We start from the raw sequence: 15,069 nt of genomic DNA, 5'->3' as shown, positions 1-15,069 counted from the left end.
GGCACCATATTTCTTTCATGCTACTACCCATTTGCCTATTTTATTTTATTTGAATAATACATTTTTGTTTTTGCGAGATTCATTTATTGATACATTTGATACAGTGGCATTTTTTTAATAATAATGATATAAATTTATAAACAATTGTAATAATCCAGCTAAAATTCATATATCTCAACTAATAGCTCTAATTCAACTCGAATATATCGATCAATATCAATCCTTTGATAGCATCGGCCGCAGTTGTGAAAAAAATTAAAAAAAAAAAAAAATAACTGAATAAAAAGTGATGAGCTTCGCATTAACCTAGTAAAACTAAGAAGTAAATATTATATTCAGTGGTCCCTTAAGTCTCTTGATTAGTTCACAAATTAAAGCTACAACACACTTGCACCATACAGTAACATGGCACCATCATTGTGTGACTCTGCATTTGCGAGAAAAGGCGTAGATGCTTTGATATCCTATGCCACTAACCAAGATTCGAACAATGATATCCAACTTATTATCCATACTGAAAAGAAATTAGGCATCAAAAAAGATTATATACCTAGGGTTATACCGCTGAAACATAACAAAATGTCTAAAGTGAAGGATATGAGAATTCTTCTAATTACAAAAGACCCTGCAAACAAATATAGAGACGTTTTGACAAGTAATGAATTAACAAGTGATACATTCAAAGAAATCATTAGCGTAAAGAACTTGAAGAGGAGGTTTCGTGGGAGCAAATTGACCAGTCTCTACAAAGAATTTGATATGGTGGTTGCTGACTTTAGAGTACATCATTTACTTCCAGCTATATTAGGTAGTAGGTTCTACCATAGCAGCAAAAAAACTCCTTACATGGTTCGAATAAATAAGGAAGTTAAGCACAAAGGGGCCAAGATGGATGAAACAATAGACCCAGTATATCTGAAGGCGCAGTTGAAAAGTATATGCAGAAATACATCATACATGCCAAATGAAGACAATTGTATTAATGTCAAGGTAGGGTTCGTTAGTACTCACACTGCTAAACAAATATTAGAAAATATACAAGATGTTATTGAGTTTCTTTCTGATAAAAACATGAAGCCATCTGGTGGTGTTATAAAAGGTAGTATAAAATCACTACAAGTGAAAACAGCTTCTAGTGCAAGTATACCGATCTATCAGTACAACGAAAACAAGGAAAAAAACATCCCAAACGACCGTTTGGTTCTATGATTTGTTTTATATACTTGCATCTTAAATAATAACATTGTCATTTATCATAAAATTGAGATCTTCCTCTGCATTGTATAGATAAATTAGTTTATAAAAGAGATTTACCTGCGGAAATTTATCTCACTACGGCATAATGGGCAGGTGTTGTTTCCTGATGATCTAAACCATTTGTACAAACATGCTCCATGAAATTTATTTTTACACGTAGAACATGTTTTGGTGGGCAGTTTTCTATCCACAGCATGCAGAATTGAATAACAAATAGCACATTCTTCGAATCCAGAAAATTGCAGACCAACATTTTTGGTGAATAACTCTAGAGAATCTTGTACAGATCCATTCATACCAGTTATAACATGCTGAGTAGACATTATCCACTGTTTCCATTTTTGCTCACTGATACCAACACGTGAAATACCAATGACTTGGATATTCTCTAGAGGATAATTTACTGGCAGTTTAAATGCAATTTCAAGTTTTTGTTCATCAATTAAAAATGAAGCTTTTACCTCATGAAGTTTTTCATTAATTTTAATTGTTAACGAGTCATCTTTTGACGTCAATGATTCCTTCTTGTTCTCAACCTCTCTGAGTTCATTTGATATCAGAATAGGAGAGACGAACTCCGATACAAAACGATCAATTTTGGAGCTCAAAGATTTATTTTTGATATTCATATACCATTTGGCACTCAATGTGCCTGATGCACTGAATATCTTATACATCAAATGCACAAGTAGCTTTTTACACTCGTCATTAACGGCCTCGATAAATGGTTCAAGCTGATTGTTATGGATTTCATAATTGGAAATATCATTTATCTCAACAGTCTTCCAGTATGTGGTATCATCAAAATCAATCTGATCAACAATAAAATCCAACATCTGAGTAATGAGGTCTTTTTCTTTCAGTTGGTCCATATATAATTCTCTCATATTGTAGGAGACATCCTTAAAATAACTCACAGTTAAATACCACGTCCACAAGTAATTCAAGAATCTGTATTGATTCTCATATTCCAAGTATTCTGACGGTAAGTTTGTGATCAAGGAAGTCATCAATATCTCAGGAATCTTGTACTCTTCAAAACTTCTTTCATCTTCTTGATTATCATCTTGTGTTTTATCCTTACCAAGTTTCTGATTCTCCAATTCAAACTCAATTAGGTTAATTTGTTGTTTCTCATATATAGTTTTTTCTAAAATGGCTACCAACAGCCTCATATATCCAATATTACAGCATAATTGCATACTGACAAATTGCTCAATCATTGAATCAAGATTTTTAATTTGCTCGTTGGTTTTCCTTGCAGAAAAGATACCTTCACACATAATATAATATTGTGCCGAACAGTGATTATTCTTAAATACTGAAACACTATTCAACATTGTATCCATAAATCCGGTTTCAATTTCGCTTCTATATTCTTCAGTACATTCCCATTCATTCCTTGCAATACAATATTTATGAAGTTGTGTTGCTAGATATTGTAACTCAGGTTTCATCGGAGTTTCTTCCAGTAATGACATGGAAAAACCATCTGCGATTAACCGTTCAGCTAATTTCAATGCTTGAGAATGAGCTTGTTCTAAATTTGATTGCGATACAATAGCACCAATAAATTTCATTATGAGCAGTCTGTGGATGATGAACTCCTCATCATAAGCAATATCACTATCGAGGATATTATCCAGTGTTTTCAAAGCCATATTTAATTTGGGAATGGGTAGAACCGGTTCAGAAATGTTTATCGAGCCAGCTAGCATACTAAATAGGATTAACAATACCTTACTTTTGCCTTTTATGAGTTCCATTTCGCTAATTCCAACAATCTGGGAAATAAGCAGCGCACCAACCTTAATTAAAGCTTCTGGCATAACGACATCTTTGCTTGTAGCAAGTAGTATAGTTGCATAAAATAGTTTAAGACCATGCTCTTTTTCTCTTAATGCTTTAGAAAGGAAGGTATACAATTCTTGACTGATAAAATTTTTGTCACTGCTACTCATGTAATCAACTTCATTTATCAGAATTCTACGAACAATCATTCCTGAATAATATGCAACCATTGAGTTACTTTCTTCAAAGTCAATTAGTTTTGACAACCATGAGTTGTTTTTCGCTTCGACGTTGTTCAACAGATTCAAAATAGACAAAAATGAAAACGGTCTCTCGACAGACTTGTAGATCGTATTTTCTAAGTCTTGGAAGATGTATTCAGGCGACTCTGATAAATAATTATAATCAGCAGCTATCTCAGACATTATCGTTAGAAAGATTATCCATGCATCTAAATCAGTCTTATTATTCTTTGATAGATATGTATCAATAAACATTGCTTGGTGTAGCAGTGGCTTTGCCTTTTCGTAATCCTCCAGAGTAGGCCCAGATAAAAAAAAGGCGACATTGGCGCCGAAGTTACCGTCACATAAAAGCAGGGAAGAAGGATTAAACTCTTTTAACAATTTAAGAGGATCAGAAGGAAGGAATACATTAATCGTATCCTTGTTGTGCTTTAATAAGATATCTAGTACTTCGAAATATTGCTCAGATGATTGTTTACTAAAGGATTTTTTTATCTTTCTTAGTAGCACTTTTACAATATTTGCATCTATTTCATCATTTACGCCTAAAACCAAGCATGCCTCTTTCAAAAGTGTGAAAAATTGCATGTCATTTAGTTCATTAAGGGTATGATCATAAAAAGTTTCTTGTGCATACAAGTACTGCTTGCATGTAGAGTCCAGATAATTAATATCCGATACCAATTTACTGAATTCTCCTTTTGAAACAAAAACCTCAAATAGCCTGTGGATGGTGAAAATATTGATAATAGGGCTCTGGAAAAACTGAACATTAGTATCGCCACTGTAAGATTGTATAATAGTATCAAAAATCTTCTTGATAGTTGATTCATCCGCACTACATAGCTTCTCACAATAAATTCTTGGAATTTGGCAAAGTATGTCCTTTACACTATTGACATTTTTGGATATTATGGTAACTCTCATTATAAAGCTGCCGAACAAAGAAATAACCTTCTCATCAGGGACTTTTATAATTGAGGAATAGGAGACAAACAGGTTACTAATTTCGGAGTGGTTGTCCTCATTCATCAAATCTAGCAACCGCTCAAAGAAGAAGTATAAGCTCTCTGGGTGTTCTTTTCCATTCTTTATCAATCTGTTAGAAACAAATAAAGTGGATTCTGGCGGACCTTCTTTGTTATCCCAAGCCTTTATAAGTGTTTTTGACATTGATATCACATCACTTTCTGTTGCTTCTAGAAAAAATAAGTTTAGAAAATTATCAAACTTCAATTTTATATCTCTCGTGAGATTTCCATGGCTTGCTAATAGTACATCAATTTCATGAAGTATAGCAGTGTTATTAAGATAGTTCCTGAAGAGCTGTTTTACTTCAACAACATTGGTTATATCTGTTGAGTTGATAACTTCTTTTATATCTTCAATCAATAACTCATTTTTGTTCGAAAAAGATGAATTATTCAGTTGTACTCGACAGCTCCAGTACTCTTTTAAAATTTTAGCACCATCTCTACCCAAAAAGGATTTATTGCATAAGTTTTTGTTCCCAATTCGAATTAATGGCCACCATTCTAACTCTTTATCCAAGATATCTTGACTTTCTACCGAAGTATAAAACCTAAAAAATGTAGGGAAAAAACCAACCGTTGGGCTCTTCATGGCAGTTGACAAGAATCCCACAAGTCGATCTTTTGAAATTTTATCATATGACCAAAACTTTCCATTTTTGTATTTGTTCAAGCACATAAACAGAGTTAAGATCAGCGGACAGATATAATTAACCTTCAGTATATTTTTATCGTTAAATTGAGACAGGCTTTTCAAGAGTTTCTTACTTATCAGCTTTAACACATGCTTATGAGAAGTCAAAAACTCCTCTTCGCTTAAAGTAATAGCCAATCTTATTAGTGACTCATATGTCTTAATAGAGTTCAAATTTTTTATACTCATCAACTTCCATAAATTCTCATTGTCCATGATTTCATTAAAAGTTTCATCTTCCAAAATAGCCTTGTTCCGTTCAATTGCAGCTAACAAAAGATTTATAGCGCTTACTACAACCCGCTGATATTTAAAGTCAGCATCATCAGGTGTCGAGTATCTCTCATCTGTCAATGTTTGGGGAGTTTCGGTGACTAATATTGCCTTAGTCAGGGACAAGATAGGGATATCGAATAAACTGTATAGTGCGGTAACTTTATCCTCATCGTCATTAAAGCAGGTTTTTATACCCGTGGCACATAGCCTGGCAACTGCGGAGTCCGTATCGCATGTACCTAGAAGCACAAATGGAATCAAGTCTTTGAAATATTTGGCTACTGATTTTCTCATCTTAGTAATTATACCGAGAGTAACCTGCTGGCACACTAATCTAATATTTTTCAGCTCACTCATGCATAGCTTAGCGTACAATTGACTCCAACATAACAGCATAATATCATCAAATAAGAAACTGTTATGGTCATAGTGCTCAACTAGTCCCATAAGCTCATTCAATGCCTTCTCCTTTGTGGTGTCATCCCTTTTCATCAGGGATTTAAAGATCAACTTCAATTCATTGCTAGACAACGAGTTCAATAAGCTGCTCTCTGGCAAACCATCATAATAGTTTAAAGACACAGCCACCCCATTATGACCTAGACCGCTATCATCTCTATACTTCTGAAAAGTGTTCACTCCAAATGACATGCTGTTGATTCCACTAACCTGGGAAATATCTCTATAAAATTTGCCTAAATTCTCAAGTAATTTACCACCAAAAGTCTCACTTTATTTTTCTTTGATTTTTGGTTTAGTAAATAAATGGATACCAAAAATTGCAGTTAGTTTATGCCAATTGTTCAACAGGGTTCTAGAGTTGTCTGCCTAATATAAAAATATATGACAGAAGTTAAGTTTGCCATCGAAAGTAATAGCCTAGCATATTTTTTTTTTTCAGTTTAAACAACTATAGAAAGCCGTATTCCCCTGCAATAGTTTCTGAGGAAAACACAATTTGATTCTTAAACCCAAAAGAGCAAAAAAATATGGACGAGTTGGGAATCGAACCCAAGACCTCTCCCATGCTAAGGGAGCGCGCTACCAACTACGCCACACGCCCATTGTATTTCTGTAACATTTGAATAATTCATTATTACTAATATCAGTTGGTTTCAAAATTTTCTAAGAAATAATGGGTTTTCCATAATTCCATAGCAATAGCCAATTATAAATACAAGACACATTCATTAGTATTGCAATTGCGATTTTGAAGATTTACATGTGTCACTAGTTTTCCAGCATAGTGAGAATAACATGAGTATATTAGAACTCTTGCTCCACTAATAGAGAGAATAGAGAATAGGACATGCCGTGGATAGAAACGGCATTGGATAGTTGCATATTGAGTGCCATTGCTATGCCGTAATGGTTAAAGCATAATATAAGGGTAGAAAAGCGACTGGAATTCCATATATTATTGCAGGCACCAATAGCTATACATTTCAGTTTCTATCACATAATCGGGCTTCTGAAAAAAAATTCGAGTTGAAAAAAAAAAAAATTAAAAAAAATAGTTGACAGCGATGATATAGTATACAAGAACAGTTGTTGCTGGATTAAGTTGCTTTTATTTTGTCAATTTTTACTCTTAGATCAGTAGCAACTGTTAATAGTCTTTTTAAATTACTGTCTTAACACTTTTTCTGTGGGTTTACTAAAGAGACCAAGTAACGCTGACGATAACAATAAAACGATCACAAGAAATTTTTGGTTGTGAGTTGTATAATTTTAGGACAGTTTCACTGATAGACACGCCACACAATTCAAATAATTCTATTCTGCTAGAGGAGGATAATTGTTTTCAACAAACAGTACAAAAAAAAAAAACGGTACACATCACATTCAACAGTAGTCAAAAGTTAACATGACAGTTACCATCCAGGAGTTGACAAACCATTCATACATTGATCATGAGCTCTCCGCTACTTTAGATTCAACCGAAGCATTTGAGGGCCCTGAAAAGTTGTTAGAGATATGGTTTTTTCCTCACCGCCATTGTATACCAAAGGATGAAAATGGCGATATGAAGACATTGCGTTCTATCGCTGTTGAGAAATGGGTGGCCATCTTAAAACTGGTAAAGTGTGAAGTGTTGTCCATCAAATCAACTGAGAAGATGGATGCATTCTTATTAAGTGAATCATCCTTATTTGTATGCGATCATAAGATAACTTTAAAAACGTGCGGTACTACTACTACCCTGTTCTGTCTTGAAGAACTATTTCGAATTGTTGAAGAAGAGCTTGGCTGGGATATGCGTGCTAAGAAGGAAGAAAACGTTGGTAAATACCACCCTCACAAAGTTTTCTATTCTAGAAGATGTTTTATGTTCCCATTGAAACAGCGCTCAATTCATAAGAGATGGAGTGATGAGATAGAATACTTAAACAAATTTTTCTGTTATGGAAGTAGTTATCTCGTTGGTAGAAGCGATCAAAGCAACCATTGGAATCTATATGTCACTGAGACGAACAAAAACATGAATATCACAGATGATTGTGGCGAGGATGATGAAGATGAAACTTTGGAGATCTTGATGACGGAGTTGGATCAGACCTGCGCCCAACAATTTTCCTGTAAGAGAGAAGTAAAAACTGTTGAACAATCACAACAGGATGAAAATACAAGTGAAGATGAAGGCCATCTTTCAGGTTATAAAATGACAAATGCCACAAGATTAGATAGAGTTTATAACAATGAGAAGAATGTAAGCTTCCACCACGATGCTTTCGCATTCACACCTTGCGGTTACTCCTCTAACATCATAATGGATGAAGAATATTACTATACTTTGCATGTCACACCAGAGAAAGGATGGTCATATGCATCTTTCGAAAGTAACGTCCCTGTGAGGCACGTATCCAACAACAAACAAGACAATATATCTGTTATTAACCACGTTCTTTCTGTATTCCAACCTAGGGATCTATGCATCACTTTCTTCTGCAAGTCCATGGATAATGAATCATTCAAGAAACTAATGAAGACCTCTGGAGAAATACCCAACTATACAAAGAAAGATAGAATCATTTATGACCTCGACGACTACCACCTTCTATACATAAGATTTGAAAGAAATTGTTGACCTAGTTTTGCTCTATCTTTTCTTCAATGCATACTCAGTACCAGATATTTTAATAGATTACATAAACCCTAGTATTTATTTTTTAAGAGAATCTTTTTAATATCAAAGTAGCAAAAACTATTCCTTCTTCATGAACACAACTATCTTAATCAATAAAAAATGAACCTCCATGGCACCGCTCCTTCAGCAATATTTAATGAATGTCTATACTACAGAATGCAGATCCTTTTTATGGAATTCCTCTATATAGCTAAAATCGACAGATGCAATGATAAGAATACAGCTTGTAAACAGATGCAAATATAGTGCTAAAATTATATCATAGATACTCAGTTGATGCATGGTAACAAACGAGCACGCTTCAGAAATTCCCTCAAAGCTTATATCAGGTTTCGGTCGTACTTATAATCTCAGGATAACAATAAAGAAAATAGATAATTGATGTACCTGTACCAAAAGCTCAAATAATATAATAACCGAAGAAACAACTGGAAGTCTGTGTAATCAAGCTAACACTTCCAATTTTTGTCCCTTCCGTAATATTTTTTTCCAGATAATATCGCATTTGTCCCTAAGCTACTTCTATACAGGGGACAAAACGTTCGAACAACAGCAATTAATATTTTACGAGACCTCGATGCCTTCAAGATATTCCTCTCCCTTGTTCTGCAAGGAGTGGACCATTAATGCAAATTTGTTTCATCGGAGGATTGCTTCTTCTGTGACATGCAGTGCTTCTTGACCTGTATCATGGGCAAGCTTGAGCGAAGCTGCAACCTTTTGGGGTGGAGATAGCTGTATTCATAAGGGACGTCCCTAAAAGTATACCCTATTTGCTGCCTTAATTTTAGTTCATTCTAGAAATTTTGTAGTATCCCCCTTCTTTATCGTACGTATTGGCTTTGATATTAGTGACATGTTCTTCTTATACACCTGCAAAGCTTTAATGGTATGGTATCCAATTAATGGAACGGTTACTTCGAAAAAGGAGTGGACATATCTAATTCGTGATTTCTACCAGCTAAAAGAAGCCAATAGGGCTAATAGTTAATATTAGATTGCGGATCACCTTTTGCATTCTTTTTGCTCCCCTATTAGTTATGATGATCTCATATTGTTCATTATGGTGATTCGACGTCAATGAGAACTCTCCTAAGTATATAAACCGAATGAATTGCTACCACTAAAACTGGCTTCTCTAATGTGTTCTTAATTTTGTAGCTTGTATCTCACACCACCAATAGTTCTCAAATTTTAAGGTAAAAGGTAGGTGGACTAACTCATACAAATAAATTTGGAAAAATGTTACACAAGCACACTGACAAGCAGAGACTTCCTGTTAACATTGTGGATCACCATCATATTGACCCATGCTTACAGGATTTCAAGTTACTATCTAAGGAGTTGCAGGATATTGCCTCCAACAGTGAGAAATTGAAGGCTCTTGGCAGCAAAGAGAACAAAGAGTCTCATTTGCTCTCCATGAAATATGTGATTCCAAAGGAAGGTGTTCCTGCTGATCAGGCCTATGATATGATTCATAATGAGCTGACACTAGATGGTAACACCCATTTGAACTTGGCTAGTTTCGTTAACACATCTACTACTCATGAGGTAAGAAAGCTTATTTCTGAGAACTTGACCAAGAACTTGGCTGATAACGACGAGTATCCTCAATTGATTGAACTTACTCAAAGATGCATCTCTATGTTATCCGGACTATGGAACGCTAACCCAGAGGAGGAGCCAATTGGGTGTGCTACTACGGGTTCCAGTGAGGCTATTATGCTTGGTGGTTTGGCTATGAAGAAGATGTGGGAGAAGAAGATGAAGGCTGCGGGGAGAACTGACACCAGCAAGCCTAACATTATTATGTCTTCAGCCTGTCAAGTTGCCTTAGAAAAGTTTGCCCGTTACTTCGATGTTGAGTGTAGACTTGTTCCAGTATCTAGGAAGAGCCACCATATGCTGGACCCTAACCTATTGTGGGACTTTGTCGATGAGAACACTATTGGTTGTTTTGTTATCATGGGTACCACATACACTGGGCATTTGGAAAATGTTGCCGAGGTCGGCGATGTGTTAACCGCCATCGAGAAGCAGCACCCAGAATGGGCCAACAAGGATATTCCAATTCATGTTGATGGTGCGTCTGGTGGTTTCATTGTTCCGTTTGCATTCTCCAGGGAGCAATTGAAGGCCTATGGTGTTCCAAACTGGGGGTTCGACCACCCTCGTGTTGTTAGTATAAACACCAGTGGACACAAGTTTGGTTTAACCACGCCTGGTCTCGGTTGGGTTCTGTGGAGAGATGAGAGTCACTTAGCACCTGAACTGAGATTCCGTCTAAAGTACCTGGGTGGTGTTGAAGAGACTTTTGGTCTGAACTTCTCCAGACCGGGGTTCCAAGTTGTTCACCAATACTACAATTTCATGAACTTGGGTTACGACGGTTACCGTGATACATTTAAGAGATCGCTGTTTGTTGCTAGAGTCTTTGCTCACCAGATCTTGCGCAGTCCAATCTTCAATGACTACTTTGAAGTCGTCAGCTCTATCCATGAGAGTATTGATGGTGACAAGGTCCCAGATGCAGCCAACGACTACTGGGAGAACCCCGAGAAGTACAAGCCTGGTGTGCCACTGATTGCCTTCAAGTTCTCCGATAAGTTCCAGAAGGAGTACCCAGAAGTGCCACAGGCGCTATTGTCACACATGCTAAGGACCCGTGGCTGGATCATCCCCAACTACCCATTGCCACACTCCACCGATGGCTCAGACAAGTGCGAGGTGCTGAGAGTTGTGTTCCGTAACGAGATGTCCCTGGACTTGGCACAGCTGCTGTTGTCAGACATCCAAGCCGTGCTCAGAAAGCTGCAAGGCAGTTACTCAGGCCTGAAGACCATCTCGCATGAATCAGACTCCGACAAGAGACGCGACTACGTCTACAAGATGCTACTGGCATTGGCCTCCCCAGACGCCGACATCGGAGAAGATGAAGACGAAGAAACCAAGGAAAAGAAAGCATCCAAGAAAGAAGAAATCAAACAACGTCTCAAGAGAAACTACAGAGGTACTTGTTAATTCTATTATATATTTACAAATACTTTTAAAACAATATATTCAATAACATTTTTTTTCATACAAGAGTCAAGCATGTGTAGTAGGTGTAAGTTCAAGTTTCGACCAAAACGTTAAAATTTTGTCTTCGAACCTCTGTGAACCGGGCAACAGATCTCTCTTGCGACTCTACCACTCTAACCCGCCTCCCACTAACCAAATTGGGAAGTACAGGGATCAAAGCCGAGGTTTAAGGGTGTAGTAATTGCTACGGACGTCTCTGAACCTCCCTAATTACTATCCCCTTTTGGGATAAGGGGTCTCATTCTGCAATTAAGGAAACCGAGGGGGGCCAGTAAGAAACATGCGCACAAAAGAACAATGAAATCTAAAAATCTGAAGAAGAGAATGCAGAGAACTTCGGCTGCCTCGGCTACTGTGAGTAGCGGGTGATATCGAAAATGCATAGAACAGAATACAGTGGGGGGAGGGGGGGGATATTGCTGCGGCTGCGTCAGTGGACTGATGCAACAATCGTAAGGATGACGGTGCATAGAAGGCGATCTCAATCCCCCCCACTCTCTGGGCTTGGAAGAGTAGAGCTTCTAGAACTTTTGACTAGATTGGTGGGAATGGCAAGACTCTTAAAAAAGTGCGTAGCGGCTAGGCATTTTCTCTTGGAATGGTGACATCGAGGGCTGACTCATTTTCTGAGGGCCGAAAACAGGCGTAACGGTAATAGCGCTCAGAGAGCTCAGAAGAAAAGTAGAAAATGATGGCTTAGTTTATTTATAGCATTGCAGCCTATACTGAAAAAAAAAACTATATAAAGAGCTTGTGTTATTCACAAAAGCCTTCAAACAACTGTCTTTTCAATAGAAAAAAACAATCAAAAAAAAAACCAAACAAACAAACTAAACAATCTAACAATGAAGGTCTCTAATGTTGTTCTAGGTGCTATCGCTATTGCTGCTGTCAATGCTCAAAATGCTTCTAACCACAGCAGTTCTTCCAAGAACGCTGCCAATGCCCTTCCAGCCAACAATGCTTACACTGCTGGTGTAGCGGGTGCAGCTGTGGCTGGTGCTTTGGCTTTTTTGATTTGATTTCTGTGTAAAATTTCAAATGAAAGCCAAATGACCCTTTGTTAGAAAACAAAAAAACTATGTAATTTTACTTCAGCTGGTTTGAAGGTGTACGAAATTAAAAATTTGAATTCTATACCATTAATAAATAATTATAATAAAAAAAAAAACAATTTTTTTTTTTGAAATTGCTTTGTTGAAAAAGGTGTATATTCTATATGAGCACTATGTAGAGTCGTTTCTATGTAGTACTAGTTTCCGGAAACTGTCGTGCGCAAAACGACCATTGTCTCTGCCGTGGTCAATGTTGTCACAAATGCTATTGTAGAAAATACCAAATACAGACGGCGAATCCTTATAAGTGTCGATGTCTTTCATGAGTCCTCGAAATGAGAGATTGGTCTTCGATCCCGGGTACCGCTTGCGGTAGTTTTCGGCAAATTTGTGTATGAACTTGTGCTGTTCGGCGAGATCTAATTCATGCCACCTACGAAATCTGCTTAACTGACGCACACTATTGATGGACCTGACACCTACCTTGTACATCATATCTGCTTTAATCAAACAAGAATATCTGAAAAAACCCTATTCAATATACAAATGAACAACTGCTAACAATTCAAAATCAGTAGATATGAAGTACAATTATCTACAAACTGTAACGACTTAGAAAAAAATAATAAAATATACCCACACTTGCGAGTATTCCAATTCAGAGTTTGCGTGACGGTAATATAGCTTTTTTAATCTTTCCTTGATGTTGCAACTGATTAGATACTACCCTTGTCTCCTCTTATCGCCTAGTATATCTATTAGAATACCATTCGTTTCTTATCTTAACTTCGCAAAGCCTACCTAAATGCGTGGAGTTGTCCCCAAACTCATTCACTTAGCTGGACCAATTCATCGATGAGATAGGGATTTTAGGGAAGTACACTATAATATTCCTTGTGATGTACATTTTCCAGCTCTTGCTGCGGATTTTGTCTGTCACAAAAGTGTTGAAAATAAGGAAAAAATAAAAATTTCCAAAACTTGCACTTTGCGATGGGCTACCTCCAACCCAGCAGATACTATAATCTGGCAGGATCAGGAGTTGGTTTATTGGAGATTACATTCTATAACGCTACTAAACTCACAATAACGAGACAAGAACTCAAAATTCACATGCCAAAGTTGTCTATGTCAAAAATTACAGTTTACAAACGAATAAAAAAAGTTGGAGATTCTCCAACGCCCAATGCTTTCTATCTAACCGAACTCAAGTCTTCCAAGTCAAACTCGGTCTGTATGGAGTTGTTGTTTACAGCCTGAGGTTTGGCATCGTTGGCTTTCATCTTGACTATGTAGAGGGTACTGCCTGTGATGAGGATCATACCACATATAGACCAGAAACTCGGCCAGTGACCGAATAGGAGAACATCCCAAAACACTGCGTATATCAGATTTGTATATGACATCAGCGTCCCTCTACCGGCTCGTTCCTTCTGTATACCTATCGTCAGCAAGAGCTGGTGACAGAACCCACAAATCCCTAAGTTAGCGAAAAGAAGCCACTGTTTTAGAGTCCTTGGTGTTTGAAAATGTACAGATGGCACAAATAGAATACCAAACAGTGCAATTAGTCCAGTGATTAATGAAAAATAACTAACGTTTATTATGGCATGTGCTCTCTTGCCTATGTATCGGATAATAATCCACACACTACTTATTCCAACCACACCCCAAAGTGCTACCAGTGTTGCAATAAGTCTCTTATGAGGGTCTGTAGTCTCATCAATATCTCCATCTGATGTAGTTGGGTTGCCAAATAAGAAAGTTGGTCTAACGATTAACACTACACCTGCTAGCGAAACAAACGAGCCGATACCTTCTGCTTTACTAAAACTCTCTCTAAGTATAATCCACGCCAGAATAATTGTAACAGAGGGTGCTAAGAAGGTTATGAGTACGGCGTCACTAATCGTCAAGTACATCAGAGAGAAATACATTCCAAAGACACCGAAAAAGCCCATGGCTCCTCTCATAATCAACCATGGACGCACAGCTGGATTCCCAAAAGGTACATATTCTATACTCGAGCTATTGATCTTCATGTATATCAGAGTACCAATATATGTAATAATCATTCTCACAAGTAGGATTTGAAGTGGTTGAATTGATGGTTCATCTGGTTCTAAACCTTCCCTATCCAGCTCTAACACCTTGGTAGAAACAACCATTAGTGAATTGAACAGCTGTGATACTATCAGAAATATCAACCCGACATTGGGTTTTAGGTATTCTTGGTTTAATCTCGCCACCATGCCAGCTTCTGTTGCAGAACCGGCAGAGCTTGCATCGTTACCATCGTTGATTTCAAAATCTGATTCTTTTACTATCGTCTTACTAGCGTCAGCCATAACGATTTACCATTCAACCGTATACGTTAGCGAGATTCATCCAAATCACTCATATAAATAGTTTACAAGAGCCCATTTACTCAAGAATAGCAAACTTTTAAAAATTAATAGGACTAATGACTACGCTCAGCATAATGAAA

General features: G+C 37.0%; 7 protein-coding genes and 1 non-coding gene across 8 annotated transcripts; 4 read left to right on the top strand and 4 right to left on the bottom strand.

Moving 5' to 3' along the window:
* Positions 1-405: 405 nt before the first annotated feature.
* UTP30 (Utp30p) lies at positions 406-1,209 on the top strand (the record flags this gene model as incomplete). Its single annotated transcript, XM_446911.1, has 1 exon — positions 406-1,209. The coding sequence occupies one exon, from the start codon at positions 406-408 to the stop codon at positions 1,207-1,209; it is 804 nt and encodes a 267-aa protein (XP_446911.1).
* Positions 1,210-1,310: 101 nt separating this feature from the next.
* RKR1 (ubiquitin-protein ligase RKR1) lies at positions 1,311-5,945 on the bottom strand (the record flags this gene model as incomplete). Its single annotated transcript, XM_446910.1, has 1 exon — positions 1,311-5,945. One exon carries the CDS (start codon positions 5,943-5,945, stop codon positions 1,311-1,313), a length of 4,635 nt encoding a protein of 1,544 aa, XP_446910.1.
* A 339-nt stretch (positions 5,946-6,284) lies between these two features.
* On the bottom strand, positions 6,285-6,357 carry tA(AGC)3. The gene has a single exon. It is a non-coding gene; the product is annotated as a tRNA-Ala (tRNA).
* An 804-nt stretch (positions 6,358-7,161) lies between these two features.
* Positions 7,162-8,382, top strand: SPE2 (adenosylmethionine decarboxylase SPE2; the record flags this gene model as incomplete). Its single annotated transcript, XM_446909.1, has 1 exon — positions 7,162-8,382. One exon carries the CDS (start codon positions 7,162-7,164, stop codon positions 8,380-8,382), a length of 1,221 nt encoding a protein of 406 aa, XP_446909.1.
* Positions 8,383-9,684: 1,302 nt separating this feature from the next.
* On the top strand, positions 9,685-11,466 carry GAD1 (glutamate decarboxylase GAD1; the record flags this gene model as incomplete). The annotated part of the gene is made up of 1 exon (XM_446908.1): positions 9,685-11,466. The coding sequence occupies one exon, from the start codon at positions 9,685-9,687 to the stop codon at positions 11,464-11,466; it is 1,782 nt and encodes a 593-aa protein (XP_446908.1).
* Positions 11,467-12,371: 905 nt separating this feature from the next.
* On the top strand, positions 12,372-12,548 carry HOR7 (Hor7p; the record flags this gene model as incomplete). Its single annotated transcript, XM_446907.1, has 1 exon — positions 12,372-12,548. One exon carries the CDS (start codon positions 12,372-12,374, stop codon positions 12,546-12,548), a length of 177 nt encoding a protein of 58 aa, XP_446907.1.
* Positions 12,549-12,752: 204 nt separating this feature from the next.
* Positions 12,753-13,076, bottom strand: MLO1 (Mlo1p; the record flags this gene model as incomplete). The annotated part of the gene is made up of 1 exon (XM_446906.1): positions 12,753-13,076. One exon carries the CDS (start codon positions 13,074-13,076, stop codon positions 12,753-12,755), a length of 324 nt encoding a protein of 107 aa, XP_446906.1.
* Positions 13,077-13,774: 698 nt separating this feature from the next.
* Positions 13,775-14,929, bottom strand: GVI51_H02299 (uncharacterized protein; the record flags this gene model as incomplete). The annotated part of the gene is made up of 1 exon (XM_446905.1): positions 13,775-14,929. The coding sequence occupies one exon, from the start codon at positions 14,927-14,929 to the stop codon at positions 13,775-13,777; it is 1,155 nt and encodes a 384-aa protein (XP_446905.1).
* Positions 14,930-15,069: the final 140 nt, after the last annotated feature.

This window comes from Nakaseomyces glabratus, chromosome H, assembly GCF_010111755.1.
Source record: "Nakaseomyces glabratus chromosome H, complete sequence".
NCBI lineage: Eukaryota > Fungi > Ascomycota > Saccharomycetes > Saccharomycetales > Saccharomycetaceae > Nakaseomyces > Nakaseomyces glabratus.
The sequence above is the reverse complement of the archived record's forward strand: the minus strand, read 5'-3'. Positions and strand labels throughout refer to the sequence as shown.